At 39.5% G+C, this 19,954-nt stretch overlaps 1 protein-coding gene across 1 annotated transcript in view; it reads right to left on the bottom strand.

Moving 5' to 3' along the window:
* Exoc4 (exocyst complex component 4) overlaps positions 1–19,954 on the bottom strand; it is a 714,919-nt gene that overhangs the window by 161,798 nt on the left and 533,167 nt on the right. The window contains exon 12 of the mRNA XM_041675392.1: positions 3,358–3,494. Coding sequence (XP_041531326.1) covers positions 3,358–3,494 — 137 coding nt within the window. The remainder of the gene's footprint in view (positions 1–3,357; positions 3,495–19,954) is intronic.

The following is a 19,954-nucleotide window of genomic DNA, read 5'->3' as shown; positions in this document are numbered from 1 at the left end:
AATGTTGTATACATAATAAATAAATAAATAAATCTTTAAAAAAAAAAAGGAGTAGACTTTGAGTATGTGTTCTCAAAAAAAAAAAAAATTGTGGGACCCCGGTCTCTGGATGTTTCTCTGCTTCTTGGTTCATGATGCAAGTTGTTGGCTTCATTGGGCATTTCCACTTTGATATAAAATCATTTTTTAGAGGCTCACAGCAATGAATGAGACCACATTATCTTGGGCTGGAACGGCCAGAAGCACATTACACCTTGAGAGGAAATGATGAATAAGGTGCCGGGCTCTAGGAACTTAAAATTTTTCTGTCAAAATAATTAAAGCAACAACACTTAACAACGCCTATCAGTAGAATTTAGAATCAAGAGCCAGTTATTTTATTATAGGTTATTTATTATAGTTTAATTATAAGAAATACTCATCAACATTATTATTGGTGAGAAATTAGTTGGTGCCCATAATCAGATATATGCATATTTTAAAAAATTATATTTAATGGTGGTTCCATATAAACATAAAGTAAATCAGTGTTATTAAAGTCTAACTTTAAAATGTTTTCGCTACAGAAAATTGAAGTTTCAGTGTTTAAAATTTTTTATATTCTAATTTGGTAGGTGACATATTGATATAACCATTTTGAAATTTATTTTAAAACACGTGAAAATAGAACATCCACAGGATGGGTCAGAAGTTCCAATTTCAAACAAATATGTTAGGTCAATGGATTGAGCAATTTGTATACCCACTAAAATAATCTGTAAAAACTATAGTCACCTCTATGCATATTAAAGCTGACATATAGTTGTTTGGGGTATGAATTTAAATACTTAAAAAACTCAGGACTTATGACATATCATAAATACATTTGTAAAATAAAATCACTATTTTCAATGTTTCCATAGGCTAAGAACAGAAATATCTCGTTTTCTTTCAGGTGCAGAATCTTTACAATTCAAATCCTGAGAAGTAGAGAGTAAAAAAAGTGGTTACTTGAGCTGTGTGAGGGGTAGGAAAAGAGGGTGTTGGATCAAGGACACAATCTCCATTAAATATAACACATATGATTAAAAATTAACCAGGTGTGAAGGCCTGTGCCTGTAATGCTAGCAGTCCGGACACAGAAGCAGGCAGATCTCTGAGTTTGATGTCAGAGTGAGTTCTAGGACAGACAGACTACACAGAGAAACCCTGTCTTGAAAACCAAAACCAAACCAAATTAAAACAAAACAAAATAAAATTCCTCAGCAGATTTTAAATGTTCACACCTCCCACATTAAAAAAGCTATAAGGTGATAGACTATCGCTTAGGTAATGACTGATTTAACCACTATCTATTTAAACAGTGAAACAGCTCATTGTCTCCCAAGTAGATTCAATTACTACTTTTCAAGTAAAAATGAAAAATGTACTTAATGGAATCTCAATCTCACAGGGATTTGAATTCTTCCACTGTGTATTTATAATATATGATAAATGCTCTTTTTATGAACCCTTTCTCGTTTTTCTTTGAATATCAGTTGTATTTTATCTCTTCACTAAGTTTTATTGTAATGGAGTATATTTTTAGCTTGAAACATTTACTTATTATGTTGTAATTTTTGGCAAAGCGAATTTGTATGAACTTGTTTTAAAAATAAGAATTTACATTATCTGTTAACACAAGGATGATGAATTTAATATTTTTGAATTACCATGATAATTATTTAGTATCTAACTGAATATAGAAATATTCTAATATGTTGACAGTTTGACGAATACAGAAAGTAAATACTGTTGGGAGAACAACTCAATGGGATCAGGGTTTTCTAAAATTTAATTGAGCTTTGAGACAACAGAGAAATAATAGTTCCTGCAGGAATGAGGAAGGTTTGCTTCACATATATTATATCACTCCTTCAGATTACTGTTTTTCAACTTTGATTCCTGACTCACATAGAACAACTCTTGAAACATCTAAATGTCAGATCTTGTCTTCTCAGACCCTCTGTTGGTTTGTGTCCCTCTTCCTGGGTAACACTATCTCCTACTACTTACTACTTTGCACTTGTGAAACCCTTATTGTGTCCCCTCCAAAAAGAAGGGCATTACGCTAGTGTTCTCTCCTGCACTGCAATGCCTTTATGGTTCTCTCCACTTCCATGAATGTCACCTGTCTAGCACATCACCTTCTGCAAAAACATTCCAGTCTATCATCACCTTTTCTGTTTTTCACATAGATTATGATCATGTACTGGACTGTCCCTCTCTATCCTTAATTATTTTTTGTTTGTCTTTTAGATTTTTAAAATTTTTTATTTAAATAATATTTTTTCATTTATTTTATATACCAACCAGTTTCCCACCCCTCCTCTACTGCTGTCCCCTCCCCAGCTGCTCCCCCTCCATGATGGAAGCAGAGGCAGAAATCCACAGACAACCATTGCACTGAGCTCTAAGAATCTTGCTGAAGAAAGGGAGGAGGGATTGTATCAGCTAGGAAGGTCATGATGGAGAAATACAGAGAGAGCTGACCTGAGTTCCCGAGAACTCATGGATGCTGAACCAACGGTTAGGAAGTCTGAATGGGACTGACCTAGGCCCTCTGCATGTGTGTGATAATTGTGTAGCTTGGTCCCTTAGTAAGGCTTCTAACAGTGGGAGTGAGACCTCTCCCTGGTGTTTAGCTGACTTTTGGTAACCTGTTCCCCATGCTGGATTGCCTGGCCCCACCTTGACTTAAGGGGAGGAGCTTGGTCCTGTGCCATGCTTTGTATAAGTCCATGGGAGGCCTGCCCCTTTCTCTATCCTTGATTATATAGCACATATAATTTAGTATCTTATTGCATATTCTCTTTTTCTGCAATTGTTTCAAGTCTTGTCAACCAGGCCATGATTTGTTCCTATTATTAGTTCTCTATGTGAAATGCTATGTTCTTTCCATGAGCACCAGATAATTCGATAAACCCGAGAAAAGAAATCTGAGGTCTAAGTAACAGGTTTCAAGTTTATAACACTGTCTCTCTCCCTTCAACAGATGCTGAAAACAGATCTAATTGTTTGCTTGAGGAAGTCACTCTCGAAGTTCTAGGTCTCTACAAAAATCAGGGCTGACCCTTGAGCTGAGCCACTGTAATCATCTTAATTGTCTCTGCCAATGTGTTCTGTTCATTCCCTTTGTCAGTGTGGCTGTGCAAGGATCCAAGAGACTGTCTCTGCGGTGCTTCTTCTTGCCAGGGCCTTTGACAAACGCAGGGAAGGAGGCAAAGAAGGCAGTGCTGCCAACCCCACCAGGCTTCACTGAGTCAGCCCCCCACCCCCAGCTATACCTGTAGGCTGAGGAGCAGGCTCCACACTGAGCCACCCCCACCCCAGCTGTACCTGTAGGCTGAGGAGCAGGTGTCCTTGTACTCCTGGAGCTTCACACACACCATGTTGAGGAACTGATCTGAATACGCACTCAAGTCATGCATCAGGTTCATGAGGTCTTGCACAGTCTTCTCCACAATGATTGTGCTCTGGAAATGAACAAAAAAGAGAGGACACAGAAACTTGTGAGATTTCTGTTCAGAACAACGTACAGGACAAGCAAGAACAATGGTTAGGATGTGAGCGCTCAAGGCACTTGAGTTTCCTGTAGGATGTGGCACTTACAACAAAATAAACATCTCAGATGATGCTAGCCTTTCAAAGACCTGAAAGGTCTGTTCCCAGTTTTGCACAGGATAGGGATTTTCAAAAGACTTTGTGAACTTCAAGGAATCTACTAGATGTCTCTATATCTGATTTTATTTTTAAATATGATATTAAGGGATGAAAACCAGGACTTTGCACTTTATCCCTAGGTTAATTTCTATTACTTAATGGTTTATTTGTTTTGTTTTTGTCTTCAAAACAGGGTTTCTCTGTGTTGCCCAAGCTGCCCTGGAACTCCCTCTGTAGTCCAGGCTGGCCTTGAACTCACAGAGATTCACTTGCCTCTGCCTTCCAAGTGCTAGGATTAAAGGAGGGCACCGCCACCACCTGGCTTCCTTGCTGTTTTGGGGACTATGTAGCTCAGGTAGGCCTTGAACTCATGATATAGCCCAGAATGGCTTAAATTCTTGATCCTATTGCCATCATTTCCCAAGGGCTGGGTTTGCAGAATTCTGCAGCCACTACTGGAATCTCCATGGGTTTTAAGAAAGAGCATTCATAGTTAATGGAAACCTTATTTATCAACTCCAGGGCTCTCTTTAGAGAATAAAGGCCCACTACAGACAGCACAGAGAAAAAGGCTTTTATTATTGGTTCTAAGTTTAGAAACTATCATTGTACTAAGAACAACATTTGGGTTATAGCTTACAGCTTGCAGGGTGTTTGAAACATGTTTTGAATCACTTAAACGTCATATAATAATCATAATTATCATGAACGTTTACAGGGTTTTTACAAGTATAGGGCACAATACTGGGCACTCCACCTGCTTTAGCTTGTTAACCTTTCCAGTACCCCTATAATTCCTATCCAGGAAAACAGCAGTAAACAGGATGAGAAAGACGAGACAAAAAAAGCAAGAGCTCCAGGCTCTGCTCACTTTTCTATCCCATTCTGATCTAACACTGTTCTGCCCCGAGTTCTGTCCATAGCCCATTTACTGTGTTTCACATTTATTCCTGTTACTATAACAATCAAGTGGGATAACCAGCTTCCCAAGAGAAAGGCTATTTGGCTCAGTTTGGAGGTTTCAATCCATAACTTGCTGTATTGTTTTGGCCTTTGGTGAGGCAGCACACCATGGTGGAATCACATGGTGAAATAACTGTTCAAGCCATGGCTGGAGCCTAAGAGAAGAGAAGGGTGTTGGACTCTGCAGTCCCCTCCATGGACACGCGCCTAGAGGCCTGAGGACTGCCCGCTATGCTCCACTCTAGAGCATGCACAGCCTTCCAATCGCTCTTCTCAGAGAGTAAGACTTTAACTCGTGGGTTCTTGAGGGAAGTCAGGAGCCAGATAATGGCATAATTGTCCGTACCATTGAGAAGGGCCCACACAGACTAAGACTTTAAAACTGAATCAAAGAACTTCCAAAGAGAAAAATAAGCAAATTAGTGTTAATTCTGAAAAAAGGAACATTCAATAAACTCTGAATCTTTGGTTAAAAAAGACTGAGGTGTTTAAACCATTATTTCATGTCTCTTGCAAAAAGAGCAGATTTATACTGAGGTAAATATTAATCACATGCTTAGCAGTCTGGAATCCTTTGGTCAATAAAGAATATGTTATATATTTATTTGAATAAAATTACACATGCTATAGCAGGCTTAGTCATAAAGGAAATATTAAAAAATATTTTTTTCCACTCTCATTGTGACCTAGCAAGGAATCAAGAGCATTTTACTATGCTTAAAGATACACAATAGGGTCAGGGTTTTAGATAATGTTTCCCCAAAATAAAAAGAACAGATAAAAGTATATACAATGGAGGATTAGCCTGGATTATGAGTTACAGTTGTGTGCTTATTTGTGATGATTTGGTGGTATAGGCTTCTGCCTACTATGCCTTCCTCTCCCCTCCCCACACCTACTGAAATAATTAGAAGGAAAGAAGAAAGGAGCATTATATTATGTAAGGCTAACCTCATAGGGAAGCAAATTACAGTCTCTATAGAATCCTCACAAGTTCAACTTCCTTTTCTGTATTGATTTTGAGATTAAAGCACTGCAGCTTCACCCTGATCTATAATCCCATTCCTCTGTATTTGTGTGTGACTGACAGGAATTGATTCTGCCCAGCTACATGTCCCCACGTTAAGCATCTAAAATCCTCATCCCAATTCAGAACACAGGATATCCTACAAAATGTGGACAGCAATTAATAAAGCAGAGGAGCTCAGCAATCCTCACAGAGCCTGCTTCAATTCTACAGCATTGCAAGATGAACATGGGGAGATTACTTTGGTCATTAGGAGAAGGCCTGGTTCTGTCTTCAATTACACGATTGATAATCAGCTCTGGGGTAGCTTGGGTAGCCCCTTCCTTTATTATGACTCAATTTAGTCCACTAATCACAAGGATAATTTGATTGCGCCTTTATTGGTCCACAAGACTAATGTATTCAATCTGTGCATTGGTGCTTTGACACTGGCTGAATTAGTGTATAGCTGTTCTCAGGCTATTGTAGGTGTCCCCAACTAGATTATCAGCTTCTTAAAAGTGACCAACATGCTCCTTCCTTTTTGTTCATCTCCCATCCTTCCACTTGCTCATCACATGCCAGGATCTTCAGAACTAATAAAAGAGTACTCATGTAGGAAATATAAAAACTTCTCCTGATGGTCATATAGGCAAGGCATGTGGGAAACAGGCCCTTGTATTTTACAATCTCTTTGGGTGAGGGAGGTTTATTCTGTACAGTGCTTTGGGGTAATAAGAATGGAACTGACAGAGTTTGGAGGAGAAAGGTAGACTGAATAGTCTCTGGTGGTCGAGGTTTTGGGGGTGAGCAGGAGTACTGGCACAGACTAACTAGAAAGGCACAATTTAATTCCAATGGCTGTGCTTGACATGGCATCCATGTGATGCTCTATGATTCTATACAATTTCCCAGCTCTTTGGCTGGTTTACCTTGTCAGCACAGCACTCTGGATAATCAATCACTGCATTCTCCTCAAGGAAAGCGGAACTGCACTTTGCACAATGATGGGGATTTTTATGGGAAAAAAGGTCCACAACAATTTACAAATCAGTGGCTCTGACAGATAAATGCTGGAAACATTAAATTTCAACAAGGTCAATACTATTTTTATTTATTTGATTTCTTTAGCATCACCATTGATTTACTGGCTCATTATTTATTAATTTAGAAGTTTGCCACCATGAGCATAAGGACTTCATAATAAGTAAAAGTGATTTTATTCATTATAATTCCTATTAAACACATTTGAAATGATTTATATTTGTTTAGGAACAGCTAAATTCACATTTCTTACAACTTATTAGCAGGTAATAAAGTCTGAGCATAACAAAAAAAAAAAAAAAGAAGAAGAAGAAGAAAATTCCAGACAGCTAATTCAATGAAAAATAAACAACTGAAGTTTATTACAGGGATGCAAGAGCACTCCAAAATGGAAGTGAGTATATAAGAACCAGCAATTTGGTTATGCATTGGAAAAAAGATTACATAGTGTTAAGGTATAACTCAATGGTGGAATGCTTGCTATTATGTGGGTAGTCCCAGAATTGATCCTCATCATTGCACAGATAAATAAATAAATAAATAAATAAAGCTTATGAATGGAGATCATTGGTTTTTCTTTCCCTTGAGACCCAGATTACTGTTGTCAAAACTGGGCTCTATAAAATGATAATGATATTACTATTATAAAAAATTGGGTCCATTCTCAAATGCTTCAGAAAATGGTTAGATAAAGAAAACTGAAGTTGTTTCTTTCCTGGGAGGTTTGAAAGTCTTCACAATACTAATGCTACTATGAATCTTCAGGGGATGACTACAGTACGCAATCTTATTCTAATTAATGAACTTAAAAAAACTCCTCACAGCACAAAAACATTTGCAATAGCCCACCCATTTACAGTTTTAGAATGACTTTTCCAGCTCTTTGATTATAGTGTTTGCTTACAGGAAGGTCCCATAACATGTTTGAACACACAGAGGGAGAATTTAAGGGTTCTGTTTCCTATCCACCCATTTTCTCTCTTATACTACAAACCTGCTTAGCTTTGGTTCTTCGACCTGTCTATGTTTCTCTTCAGTTCCAGTGAGCCTGCACATTCCTTGCTAAGCCACACTAGAATACCAATCATCCATCCCATGCTTGCATCCTGCTAACCCCTGCCTCCGGGCCTTCAAATCCCTAGATCTATCTGTCTACAGTGCTCTTCCTATGTTGTGAATGCCTTTCTTGACATATTAGCACGTGTTACCCACTTTAACTGTCCTCTTCTGTGCCATGAAAACTCCTTGGATAAACAATGTCAGCCCAATATCTAAATGGGCTCTGGTAACCACTGGCTCACTTGGCTGTCTCATGTCACTTGGCTGTCATTTTTTTCTTTTTTTTAATAATGCCAAGGACCATTTTTTCATATCACCAACACTGGGCCATATAATAGCTCACACACCGTAGTTATCTATAAATTGTATTCAGTGAAGTAATACATAGTACATTCGGGGTCTGGGGTGGGCAAAAACAAACACACACACACACACACACACACACACACACACTCACAGACAAGAGTAATCGTTGAGGAGATCAGTTAGAATAGTGGCTTCCCTTCAAGGAGGTAGATTCTGAGAGTGAAGGAAAGGATCTTCTAGGTGCTGAAATATGTGGACTGCACAGCCACTGCATGAATAAAAACACTGACCTTCTTTGCACTGAAGATGTCTGCCTTCAAGCAGGCGAGTGACCAGCCTGCTAGCTGGACCACTACCACCCACTAGATTCCGCTCCCCCAAGGCCCACTCTGCTGCCCAGTCCCACCAACCTCATCATCCTCTCCATGGCCAGCCCTTCCCTGCAACTCCAGCAGACTCCACAGGAACAGGTACAGCCCGTACCACCAGCCAGGAGAACAGTGGGCTACACAGGCACAGGTTCGGCCCACAACAGTCAGAAGAAGAGCATCCCTTTCAATGGGTTCCATATTCTGGTCCTCAACTTCAGAAGAAGACTTTATAGGAGGCCAGGCTAGACACAGGCATCCAAGGACGTGTAAACCTCAGCAGAGACATCTTACTGCACCTGAAGACTGCCAGTTATCAAAAGAATCCCTGGCCACTCAGGCCAAAAGACAAGAGAGGAAACAGAAAACAAAGGAACAAACAACAAAGACAAATGCAGGAATCAATACCTACACCTGTAACCACCCCAAATCCAGATGCCTAAATGCCAGCGTGAGAACACAGTCAATAACAGAAAGGAACCAAGTGATCCTACGACAGCAAGACCTGAACATTCCAATACAGCTCAAGTACAAAAAATGACCTTTAAAATAACTTTATGAAGATGATCTAGGCCCTTATGAGGAAATGAAAAACTCCCTAAAAGAAATCGAGGGAAAGACAAAAAAAAAAAATGGAAGAAATCAATAAATCCCTTAAAGAATGCCAAGAAATATAAGAAAAAACCCAATCAAATAGGTAAAGGAAATGGTTTAAAACCTAAAGTAGAAACAAATAGAGGGAATTCTGGAAATAGAAAATCTGGGGAAGCAAACAGGAAATACAGATGTAAGCATCACCAACAGAATACAAGAGATGAGAGAGAGAACTGCAGGCACTGAAGATATAGTAGAGGAAACAGTCAAAGAAAATGCTAACTCTAAAAGATTCCTAACACAAAACATCCAGGAAATCTGGGACACCATGAAAAAGATACATAAGAATAGTAGGAATATATGAAGGAGAAGAATCCCAACTCAAAGGCAAAGAAAATATAACCGACAAAATCATAAAAGAAAACTTTCCCAGCCTAAAGAAGCTTACATAATACCAGATTGGGTCAGAAAAGAAAGTTTGCAGGTGTCACATAGTAATTAAAACACTAAATATGCAGAATGTGTTCTTCAGATACGTCCTAAGGCCCTTCACAACATGGCTTCCATTCTTCATCTCCAGCCTATTCTTCCACCCTCCTATCCTCCCTCTTTAGATATCTAAGGATCAGCTATGTCAGATTCCTTTCAATTCCTCATGACTATTTCATGGTCTCATTGTCTACAATGCTCTGTCACCTGTCTCCTTTACCTGGCAAACATTTTCTTATCTTTCCAATCTCAGCAAGAACATCCTCCCTGCTGGAAGACTTCCCAAGTCCATGCCATGGCATCTCCTGTTATAAGCACTGAAACATGTTATATTTGTTTTCTATAACATTCTCATGCTTTTAATTGCTTTTCCAGTGGTCTATAAGATTCCGTAAGAGAAATAAATATATAGGACCCGGCACACAAAAAGTGCTCAGTAAGTACTTCTTGAGCAGTTTATGCCATGATCCCCACCTCCCCGAGGAAGAGTGTAAGTATGTCACTGGAGATGCACTCTGGAGCTTGATTCTCAATAAAGACAAGTATGTCACTGGAGATGCACTCTGGAGCTTGATTCTCAATAAAAACATCTTGTATTCACAGCAAAAACAGGAAATAACCAAAATTCCTTCAAAGAGGAATGGAAACTAAAACTGTAATACACACAATGAGATGGTGCAGAGCAAGGCAAGGCACAGACCTAAAAAATAACAGCTTAGGGATGGAGAGATAGCTCAGGGGTTAAGAGCTCTGACAGCCCTTCCAGAGGACCCAGGTTCAATTCCCAGCACCCACACAGCAGCTCACAACTGTGTGTAACTCAAGCTCCAGATCTGACATCTTCACACCAATGCACATAAAATAAAGTTAAATAATTTAAAAAAAAATAACAGCTTAGCAGTCCACTTGAGCAGTTCCACAGATGAACACACAGACAAAACGCTGAATGGAAATGCATAGTTACAGAAGAGTGTTTACTGTCTGATTCCATGGTGAGAAGCTCAGGATCAGACAATGGTCGTCGGTAGTGACACTTTCAGGATGGGAGCTATTTGTGCTATAGAAGAGGGGGTACTGGAAAGAGAATTTGTTTGTGGCATACGGGCAGATCTTAAACTTCAGTTTTAAACTATCAAATCACTGTGTAAATAAACAGGTACCCCTTCAGGAAGTTCTAAGAGTGGTCTGTCTGGCTGCCAGTCCTGTTTTAATGGTCTAGTATTTTTAGATGTGAAGATACTTTTAAATGTGAAGATATTTTTAAATGTGACCACCAGGTAAAAGCTATTCTGGAGGGCATAAGAAGGTCATTTTAATTTAGTAAATAGAAAGCTATCTTTTCTGTGTGCAGCACAAAGTCTAAAGAGGCAGGATGCCTACCTGTCTTTTGGACACACAAGTATGTGTATCTAAAACTTAGCAGAGGTATGGAAAAAGAAGACTTAATGGTACTGGGGCAGATGGCTGGGGAGTGGTAAGAAAGAGGGATTTGCAACTGAACTGAGTCTTCAACTATCAATAGTATTTGTAGGCTGAAGAAAAGTGCTAGGAAAGACCTTCAGGTTAGTGAAACAGCATGCTTATCAACTAGAATGGGATTCAAGGGACCTGAGTGCCATTGTGATGGGGAGAAGGGAAAAGGAGAGTGGATGTGTGAAAAAGTAGGGTGAGAGGCAGTCAGCCGTCAAATCTCTCATCGAATATACACATATATAGGACTGAATGTTTGGAAACCTTTTCTAATGAGAAGATGCAGCAAATGAATCTAATCTGATGTCCCTAACCACGTGATGACCCACTTCACATAAGAAGTGGGCTTCAAAAAGTTTCACTTTTTAAAAGATGAAGGTATTTGTAGTATAGCCAAAGAAAAGCACCCCAAAGCCCCTTCATCAGGCTGAAGAATCGAGCAGGATTTATAATTGGCTTAGACAAAAAAAAAGAAAAGAAAATCAGATCTTGGAGAATTAGAAAAATATTAGACTTCTTTAGAATTCAGAACTCATAGAAGTAATTATATAAGCTTCTTTTCTCATTAAAACCTTGGAGAATGAGACAGTGAGATGGCTCAGTAGGATGATCTGAGTTTGAGTCCTAGAACCCAAAGGGTGGAAGGAAAGAGTGAAGTTCTACAAGTTATCCTCCGAGCTCCACATGCATGTCATGCATTTGGGTGCCACTCCCCCATACATACAAAAAAAAAAACAAACACAAAGTTTTAATAAAACTTGGAAAATATATGACATAAATTATCGATCATGTATGTGTAAGCATTTTGGCCAAGAGATCACTGATGCTGGGCAAAGTTTGTACCTCATGTGTCCTGTAAACGCGAATGGTTTGTTTTTACTGACTTTTTTTTCACATTTCAAAGGAAAAAACAAAAACTAAAATGAAGTAATCAAGAACTATTGTTATATCCATCATATCATGACATGTTATGGGTGGCTTATCAATTCCCCCTTACAATGTAAAGAAGCACAGGTAGCAGAAAGAAATCAGTGAGGAGCTGAGCACTAGTCCTGTAAGAATATCCCCCCTCCCCTTTCCCCATCTTCCTCCCTCTATCGCTCCCTTCCAAAATCACTTGAAGTCATCAAAATAGAAAGATCTGCATGTTAGAAGAGACAGATGCACACACCCACCTATCAGCATCCACAGTACTTTTATAAGTCCTGTTCTTTATGAAGGAGCCTCTTCTTTCTGGGACTGATGTTAATAACCTTACTGCAACAGGAACCAGGAGTCAGCTTCAGAACGGGTGGAAACATGGACAAAGACAATGTAAGCAACAGGGTAAATTTGAACTGGGATCTGGAGGATGGGTGAGGTTTGCCTGCTTAGGGGAATCGAGCTATTTCAGATAAAAGAAAAAATGTAGGCAAAGGTTGGGAGTGAGAGAGAGACTAGCAAGGTTGGAGGAGGGAATTCCTGAGGGAGTCTGAACAGAAAAGCTAGCTGAATAAGGACCAACTTGTGGAAGGTTGCAACAAGAGACAGGTTTGTGTGTGTGTGTGTGTTGTGTTGGGGTGGTCTCATACCTGGATAATAGCAGCGCCATGTATGAGGCAAAGTGATCTTGTTAACCAGTATAATTCTCTAGTTAGCAAAAAAGGGGAGGGGCTAAAGAGACGGCTCACTGGATAAAGGTACTTACCACTAGGCCTAATAAGCTGAGATCAATCCTCAAGACTCAAAAGGTGGAATAAGAAAACTGACTCCAAAGAGCAGTCTATTTGATATTTACATGCTTGTGCCATTTACTACACACACACACACACACACACACACACACACACACACGTGTTGTAGTAAGGCCGCTTGTTGGTTCCCAGCTGCCCAGAGTCCTGAAATAACCACAGTTGTCATCTCTGCATACCACACTGATTATGACCCTGATAGCCCTCTCGTGTGGAATCATGGGAAGGTGAGCTTTAATGACTGGTTCTAGAATATAAAGCTCCTGTCTACAGTCTTTACACCCAAGAACACGATGGAAACACTCTCCTGTCAGGCTGCTTCCCAACCACTCAGATCCTTGACTAGTGTCTTGGCTAACCTTACTCCAAATATGGAGTTGGAGGAAGATTTTTAGGCTACCATAAAGCGTCAGTGGGAGAGCAAATAACTCTCTCCAAGAGGACTTCCTTTAAATTTTTTTTTACGAGAATTGTGGAGAAGCAGTTTTTGTCAACAGTGAGCGGATCCTCCAGTCTCAGTTAGCTAAAGAGAGCAGACACAAACCTCTAGGAACAAAGACTGGAACTGACGATGGAATAGTGATTTCATAGGAAATGAAAAAGAAGGGGCTCAAAGCTGCCCTTTGTTCTTGAACCTTCCACAAAAGTACTATTATGTCCTTCCTGCTTCTCTAGTGTCACAGTTAACAACCAACCTCAGGTTACGTTTTCAGGGTATGGGATTTAACAATGGAGAAAGGGGATAAGGATGTCCTCCATTAGAGTTTTGCTTACCCTGGCTAGCATTCATTACCTTTAGGGCTGGACTGTTTGGATAAACAGTGTGCTCAGGGACTAGCTGAGCTAGATTTTTAAAAATATAATTCCTTAATTACAGCTCTTCCTAATTTCTTGTTGGGCTTTTTGCATTTCCAAAGTAGATAGAAATACGTGAAAACGTTCCAGAGTATGGAAGTATAACACTATAAATATGCTGTAATTGCTGTAAACAAAAAAAAAATCACCTGGGATGGATAGACTAAGCCAGAGATTCAATTTAGAAAGCATTTGGAAAAGTAATCATGATATTTGAAATAATTCAAACATGTTCCATGACCTTGACTTTATGATTAAAGTGAGAAGGCAAGAGAGAAATAGAGTTTTACATTAGTAATTGTTTTTTAATGAAATAACAAACAGATCACATTTTATTATTTCTCCTATAAATATAATTTGCTTTTGTTATATGATATGCAGGGGAGTAGTATATTAGAAGCTGCTTGCCAATCTTGATTTCCCTGTCAAGTAGATATAAAACTCACTATAAGCTATTCCATTTTTTCTCCCTTCGGGTGACATGCTGAGCCTCTTGAATAATTACTTTATATGAATTTTTCTTAGGAAATGACAATTTCCTTGGCCATTGCGGTTAGCTTAGTATTCACATGCTACTGATATATTTCTTATGTGGGGATGAAGATCTTCAATAAAATATCAATATAGTAAAATATGTAGTGCAGCAGCATTTTTCACTTCAAACAAAACAAAACACCAAAACACCACCAACAAAAATCAGACAGAGGTAAGAAAAAATGTTGAGGACGTGGCAAAGAACACTTGGCCTTAAGCAGCCAGGCAGTTACTCTAAAGCCTGTACCAACCAAAGAAGAACCTGGAGGGCATCCTCTACTCAACAGCATCTTCTGGAGTTTTCCATCACAGCTGTGTATGGCTAAACACTCTGCCCAAAGGGCCTAATATCCCACATTCTACAGAGGAAATAAATACATATTGGAAGTCTCCCTGTTAGTTTCCTTAACATAACAAATACTGGGTTTTAAAAGCTAACTTATTCAAAAGAATAAAAAAGCAACAACAAAAAAATAAAAAGACTTGAAAGGTAATAGTCTAGATAAGTTTACAGGGAACAGAGAGATCCTGAAAGATAAATTCCTTCCCTTAGTGGTTTTGAGTGTCAAAAGTAAAATACCCAAAATTACTATTTTTCTTTTATTATGGAAAGAACCTCAAATGTAAATAGAATTTATGTTAAGATGAAAATAGGGATTGTAAGATGAACAAACTATCTTTCACTATCCAATAATCATTGAGATGGTGTTGGCTATGTAACAGGCACGTGTACACACACACACACACACACACACACACACACACACACAGTTCCTATTTTATTGAGGTTTAACATTTTAAGAAAAATTCGAAACAATCCAGAAGGTTATAATAAAGTCTACACAATTTATATGCATTATCTTACTCATGATAAATCTTATTTAGGTCTCAACAAGGTGCATACTTGTAGATCCTAACATTTGATTTTACAGATAAAAAAAATTAAGGTGCCAGGTTCAACAAAGTACACAAATACACAAAGTTCCAACAAGTATTTGAACTCAAGCAGCCTGAATCCACAGTTCATCTTCTAGTTGCTGTTTTTGTTGCTTCTAAACTGTAAATGATATGCTAGTATCCTCGGTCGTTCAGCAAGGTCAAGACAGCTGTTGGAGAAGGTTTCTATAATGTTCCGAATTGTTATAATGGTTTTAGGAAGCCACAGAACAGTGTAAGGAGAGGGAGGAGACAGCGTCACTGGAAACAGCTATGTGGCGTAGGACTCAGCAGGTAGGTGCACAGGATAAACAGGAAGGTAATCAGTACAATGTTCTGTTGGAGCAGCCTTCTGGAGACTGGAGCCTTTCACACCAGCAGCCAAGAGTCTATTCGTGGATAGCCGGAGACCTCTCCTACGACCTCTTCTCCCTTCTTATTTTTCCCAAACCCTGAACTTTCAATTCACCAGGAACTGAAACCTAAGATGAAAAGACAGACTAGATGGGCAAAGTACTATAACTTCTTCCTCAAATTTGGTCTTAGCATAATTTTCCATGCCCTGCTATCAACATTACCACAGCATTTTCATTTCTTTTATTTTCTTTCTTAGTTCTTTTTTTTTTTAAAATTACTTATTTTATATCCTCACAACAGTTTCCCTTCCCTCGTCTCCTCTCATTCCCTTCTTCTACACGTTCCCTTTGCCCCCACCACGCCTCCCTCCCTCATTCCTCATCTGTTTCTGTTCAGAGAAGAGCAGGCCTCCCATGGATAGCAACAAAACATGGCATATCAAGTTGCTGTAAGACTAAGTACCTCCCTTGTATTAAGGCTGGGCAAATCAACCCTGTATGAGAAATAAGGTTTCAAAAATCAACAAAAGAGTCAGAGACAGCCCTCATTCCCACTGTAAGGAGCCCCACAAGAAGACCAAGCCACACAACTGTCGAGTAAATGTAGAGGGCCTAGGGAAGTCCCATGCAGTCTCCCTGGCTGCCAGTTCAGTCTCTGTGAGCCCCTATGAGCCCAGGTTGGTTGATTCTGTGGGTTTTCTTGTGATGCCCTTGACCCCTCTGGCTCCTACAGTCCTTCCTCCCTTTCTTCAGCTGGCTTCCCTGAGCTTGGCCTAATGTTTGGCTACCACAGCACTTTCTAAAACTACTCTTCCCATTCCCGAGAACATTGCACACTGTAAATATCTCAGTCGAGATTCTAACAGATTGTGAGAAAGTAGAACAGTCATTAGCGTCCCTATTTTATAGCAAGTCTAACACTCGAAGCAGTTTACAGGAGGAGGCATAACACTTAGAAGGTTTGCAGGGGATGCCAGAACAGCAAGCTGCCACTAAAGGTGCTGGGACATGCTTTTTAAATTCAGATTGCTTACATTCTCAAGCTACCCTGACTAGACTCTGTCATGGGCAAAGCATCTGTAATTACAGGACTTGTTTCTTGAGGTAGGTAGCAATATTACTCAAGCATTTTATGCGATTATTCTGTTCTTTTAAAGATTACACATCCTCAACCATTTCTGCTAGGGCAACTAAGACACCAGGAATAGAGAGCGGACCTTTCACTGTTCTTGTGTTAGCTGAGGAAGGGTAGTCAGCAGGAGGTTCCAGTGACTTACAGTGGGACACGATTCATTAGGGAAGAGTTGGGATACATAAATCAACGTGTCAGAGGAGGAAGAGCGGGCAGACCCGATGGGAGATGCACACTGTATACATATTTGTTCCACTCTGTGCAAGTTCACCTGCCTTTGGTGGCTCACACCATATAATAATCAATTATGCTGACAAACTCCGCTACAAATTCTTTCAGCCTGGGTTACTCAGGCATCTCTGAAGTAAGATCTGGAGCCCTCTGAGGAGGAGAAGGAGCAGAAAGCTTGGCTCCCAGTAAAATGGAACATATGGACCTGTTCAGGGGGAGAGAACATGTGAGCAAGCATGCAAGCATCCACACACGCAAGGGGAAATTTGTTCAAGGTTAGACTACAACCCAAGATATGCTTCATACTGGGAGTGAAACATCTGGGAATTAATGATTTCTAAAACTGCTCTCATTAGAAACAAAACAAACAAACAAAAACCCCAAAACTGGCAGTTGTAAACCCAGCACTCCAGCTCATCCCAGGAACATGACCTTTCCATGTTGAACAAGTCAGAATATGTTACATGGCCCCCAAACTGAAAGACTAACCAAGGGGAGAGCTGGGCTCCCAACATGTTTTCGTGCTGACTGACTTGGGAGAGTTGAGCCAGTCTCTGTCTCTTTCTTCATCTGCAAGGAAGGGGATACTCTTCACTACCCCAGATGACATCTCCAGCTCACTCAATGTAACATAAGCTTAGGTTTCAGGTCACCTTCTAAGGTTTTGGCCCACATCATCTACACTTCAGCTTCTTAGATTTTAGCTACTGAAGCACATTCTTTGTGAGGAAAAGGGCTAAAATGAGCGTGGAAATCCCAGTGATGCATTCCAATGAGCTACACTCCAGGGCACCCTGCCAAAGCTTGTGTGAAAGGAGTGGGAATAGAACCACCTACACAATGCCCGGGGAGGCAGCTTCTAAGTGGTCAAAAACCAGAATACTGACATTTGAAGTGTCTCCTTCTGAGACAGTCACAGACACAAGAAATACCTACAGCCCTGGAGGACACAGCCGGTGTTTAGAATGTACAATTCTAGTTAGGGAAAAGGGTAGATGAGCAAGAGATCTAATTTTTCTGTTTGTTTTTCAAGACAGGGTTTCTCTGTGTAGCTCTGGCTGTCTTGGAACTCGCTCTGAAGCTAACTTTTTATTTTATTAAGTAAATACTTTTTCTAAGGTCTTGAAACTACACAAAACATAAAAGCTATATCACTGTTTTTAAAGGTGTGAATGTTTTAATGCTTTAAATAGAAAAAATAATTTTGCCCAAGGAAATAAACTTTAAATCTCTTCCTCTTTCTCTCTCCTGCTCTCCCCACTTCACCTTACTTCACCTACTTTCTGTGGCTCATATTGTTGGGCTGAGGGCCTGGCCTGGTGCACTGGCCTTTGGCAGCTATACTTAGGAGTAAGGTATTAGACATCAGTAATAAACTCTACAGACACTATGTCTAATGAGATGTACCAAGCACAAAGTTCAAATTTTGGATGTGAGTGTTTTCAACTTTGGGTGGGACTATTAAGCTCTGTGTTTAAGGCACCATGAAGCTAAACTAGGGCCGCATATTTCCTGTCTCTTCTCACTAGACTGCAGATGAGAACAGAGACATATCATTTCAAAAGTAGAAAAACTAAAAATGTACAAAGACTCAGCTGTCGTTATTTTATCTTTGGTTTGCTAAGTACAAATATTTAAAAATACAACATTAGCACAAAATTCAAATGCATTAAATGAAATTGTTCAGCAGCTTTTACTATGTGGTACTTAGGAGGAGGCATTTTGAGAATATGCACATATAATTTGGAAAGAAAATTCTAATGATTCACAAAATTACCATGGTTCCCATGTAGTTGAAAACAATAGAATCCACAGCAAAATATAGACTGAGCATTCAAATCATTATAATGGCCTTTCATTTTTTCTTTTAAACTCTCTGCTCCTGTTATCACTTGAATTATTTTTTAAATGAAAAGTAGAATGCCCTTGCTGCCCATTTTCTTCTTTTATTGTTTCTATTTTATTCTAAGAATGAGGGTAAAATTAAGAACCTAGATCACGGGAGATTTCCAGATGGCCAGACAAATGAGTACTCTGGCTCCTGGGCTTGCTTTTATCATAGACACAGACACCCATCTTGCACTCTGTCTCCATGGCGTTTGTTCAATGAACATTTGATTTAGCCTAAGTACCTTAAATTTGTGACAACTGAATTTCTTCTTTTAGTAAAGACTAAAATTGATTTAATTGCTGAAATCAAAATGGGAATTTTCTAAGCGGTTTGAAAAATGTCCCTTTTGAGCTTAGGGGATAGTGCAGCAGCACAGAGCTGGCCTGGCAAACACGAGGCTCTTAGTTCAACACTTCTGAGTGGGGATTGGGGATAAAATAGTCTTTATTTCCCAGGCACACATATTTGAAAGAAAGTGTTAAAGTTCATATTATAGATTTAAATTTTTACAGGGTTTTCTAAAATGTAACTTTCCTCCTCTTATCTGTCTCCATTCCTAATGGCTATATCTTCTCTCTTTTATTTCATTTACTTTTCCACTAGCTCCCTGTAGCTATTATTCTGTTACCTCAGGCCATTTTGCCTCTTTTTTGATTTACACATGTTTCAAAATACTGTCCTTGACTTTTACTACATAGTAAGCTGGTAGACCGGGGAACAACTGCCAAGTATTTATTTATTTATATTATTTGAGTCAAAGTCTCACTATACAGTCCAGGCTGGCCTTGAACTCATGATCTCAAGTCCTACGCTTCCTGCTGTTGAGGTTGTATGTGTGAGCCATCATGCCCAGCTTACAACGATTCATTCCTTAAACAAATATGTACATATTGCTTACTGCACTTTTCTAGGTATTTTAAAAATTAACTTATCCCTCATAATAACTGATCTCTACGCAGATAATAAAACTGAGACTCAGAAGATTCAGTAAGATGTCCCAAGTGACAACTAGTGAGTGTGGGGCCAGATTCAATGTCATTTAGTCTCCCTCCTGTGCCCTTGCTCTTAACTACTACAAGGCAAGGAATCTGGAGCAGCTGGTAGAAGAGATGGGAGCTAGATACAGAGAAACGGATGACTGACTATTGGGGAATAAAAGGGACGCAAAGCCAGATCAGAGCATGGACATGAATTCATGCAAAACTACCTAATGCTCACTAGGGTTGAGTGCCAAAGAAATATAAGAAAGATATGACTATCTTAGAGGGAAAATTCTGCCATCTCAAAGAGAAATGGTGACTTGGGTGGC

This window comes from Microtus oregoni, unplaced genomic scaffold (assembly GCF_018167655.1).
Source record: "Microtus oregoni isolate MIOR12 unplaced genomic scaffold, Mior012 000026F_ref0000081, whole genome shotgun sequence".
Taxonomy (NCBI): Eukaryota; Metazoa; Chordata; class Mammalia; order Rodentia; family Cricetidae; genus Microtus; species Microtus oregoni.
The sequence above is the reverse complement of the archived record's forward strand: the minus strand, read 5'-3'. Positions and strand labels throughout refer to the sequence as shown.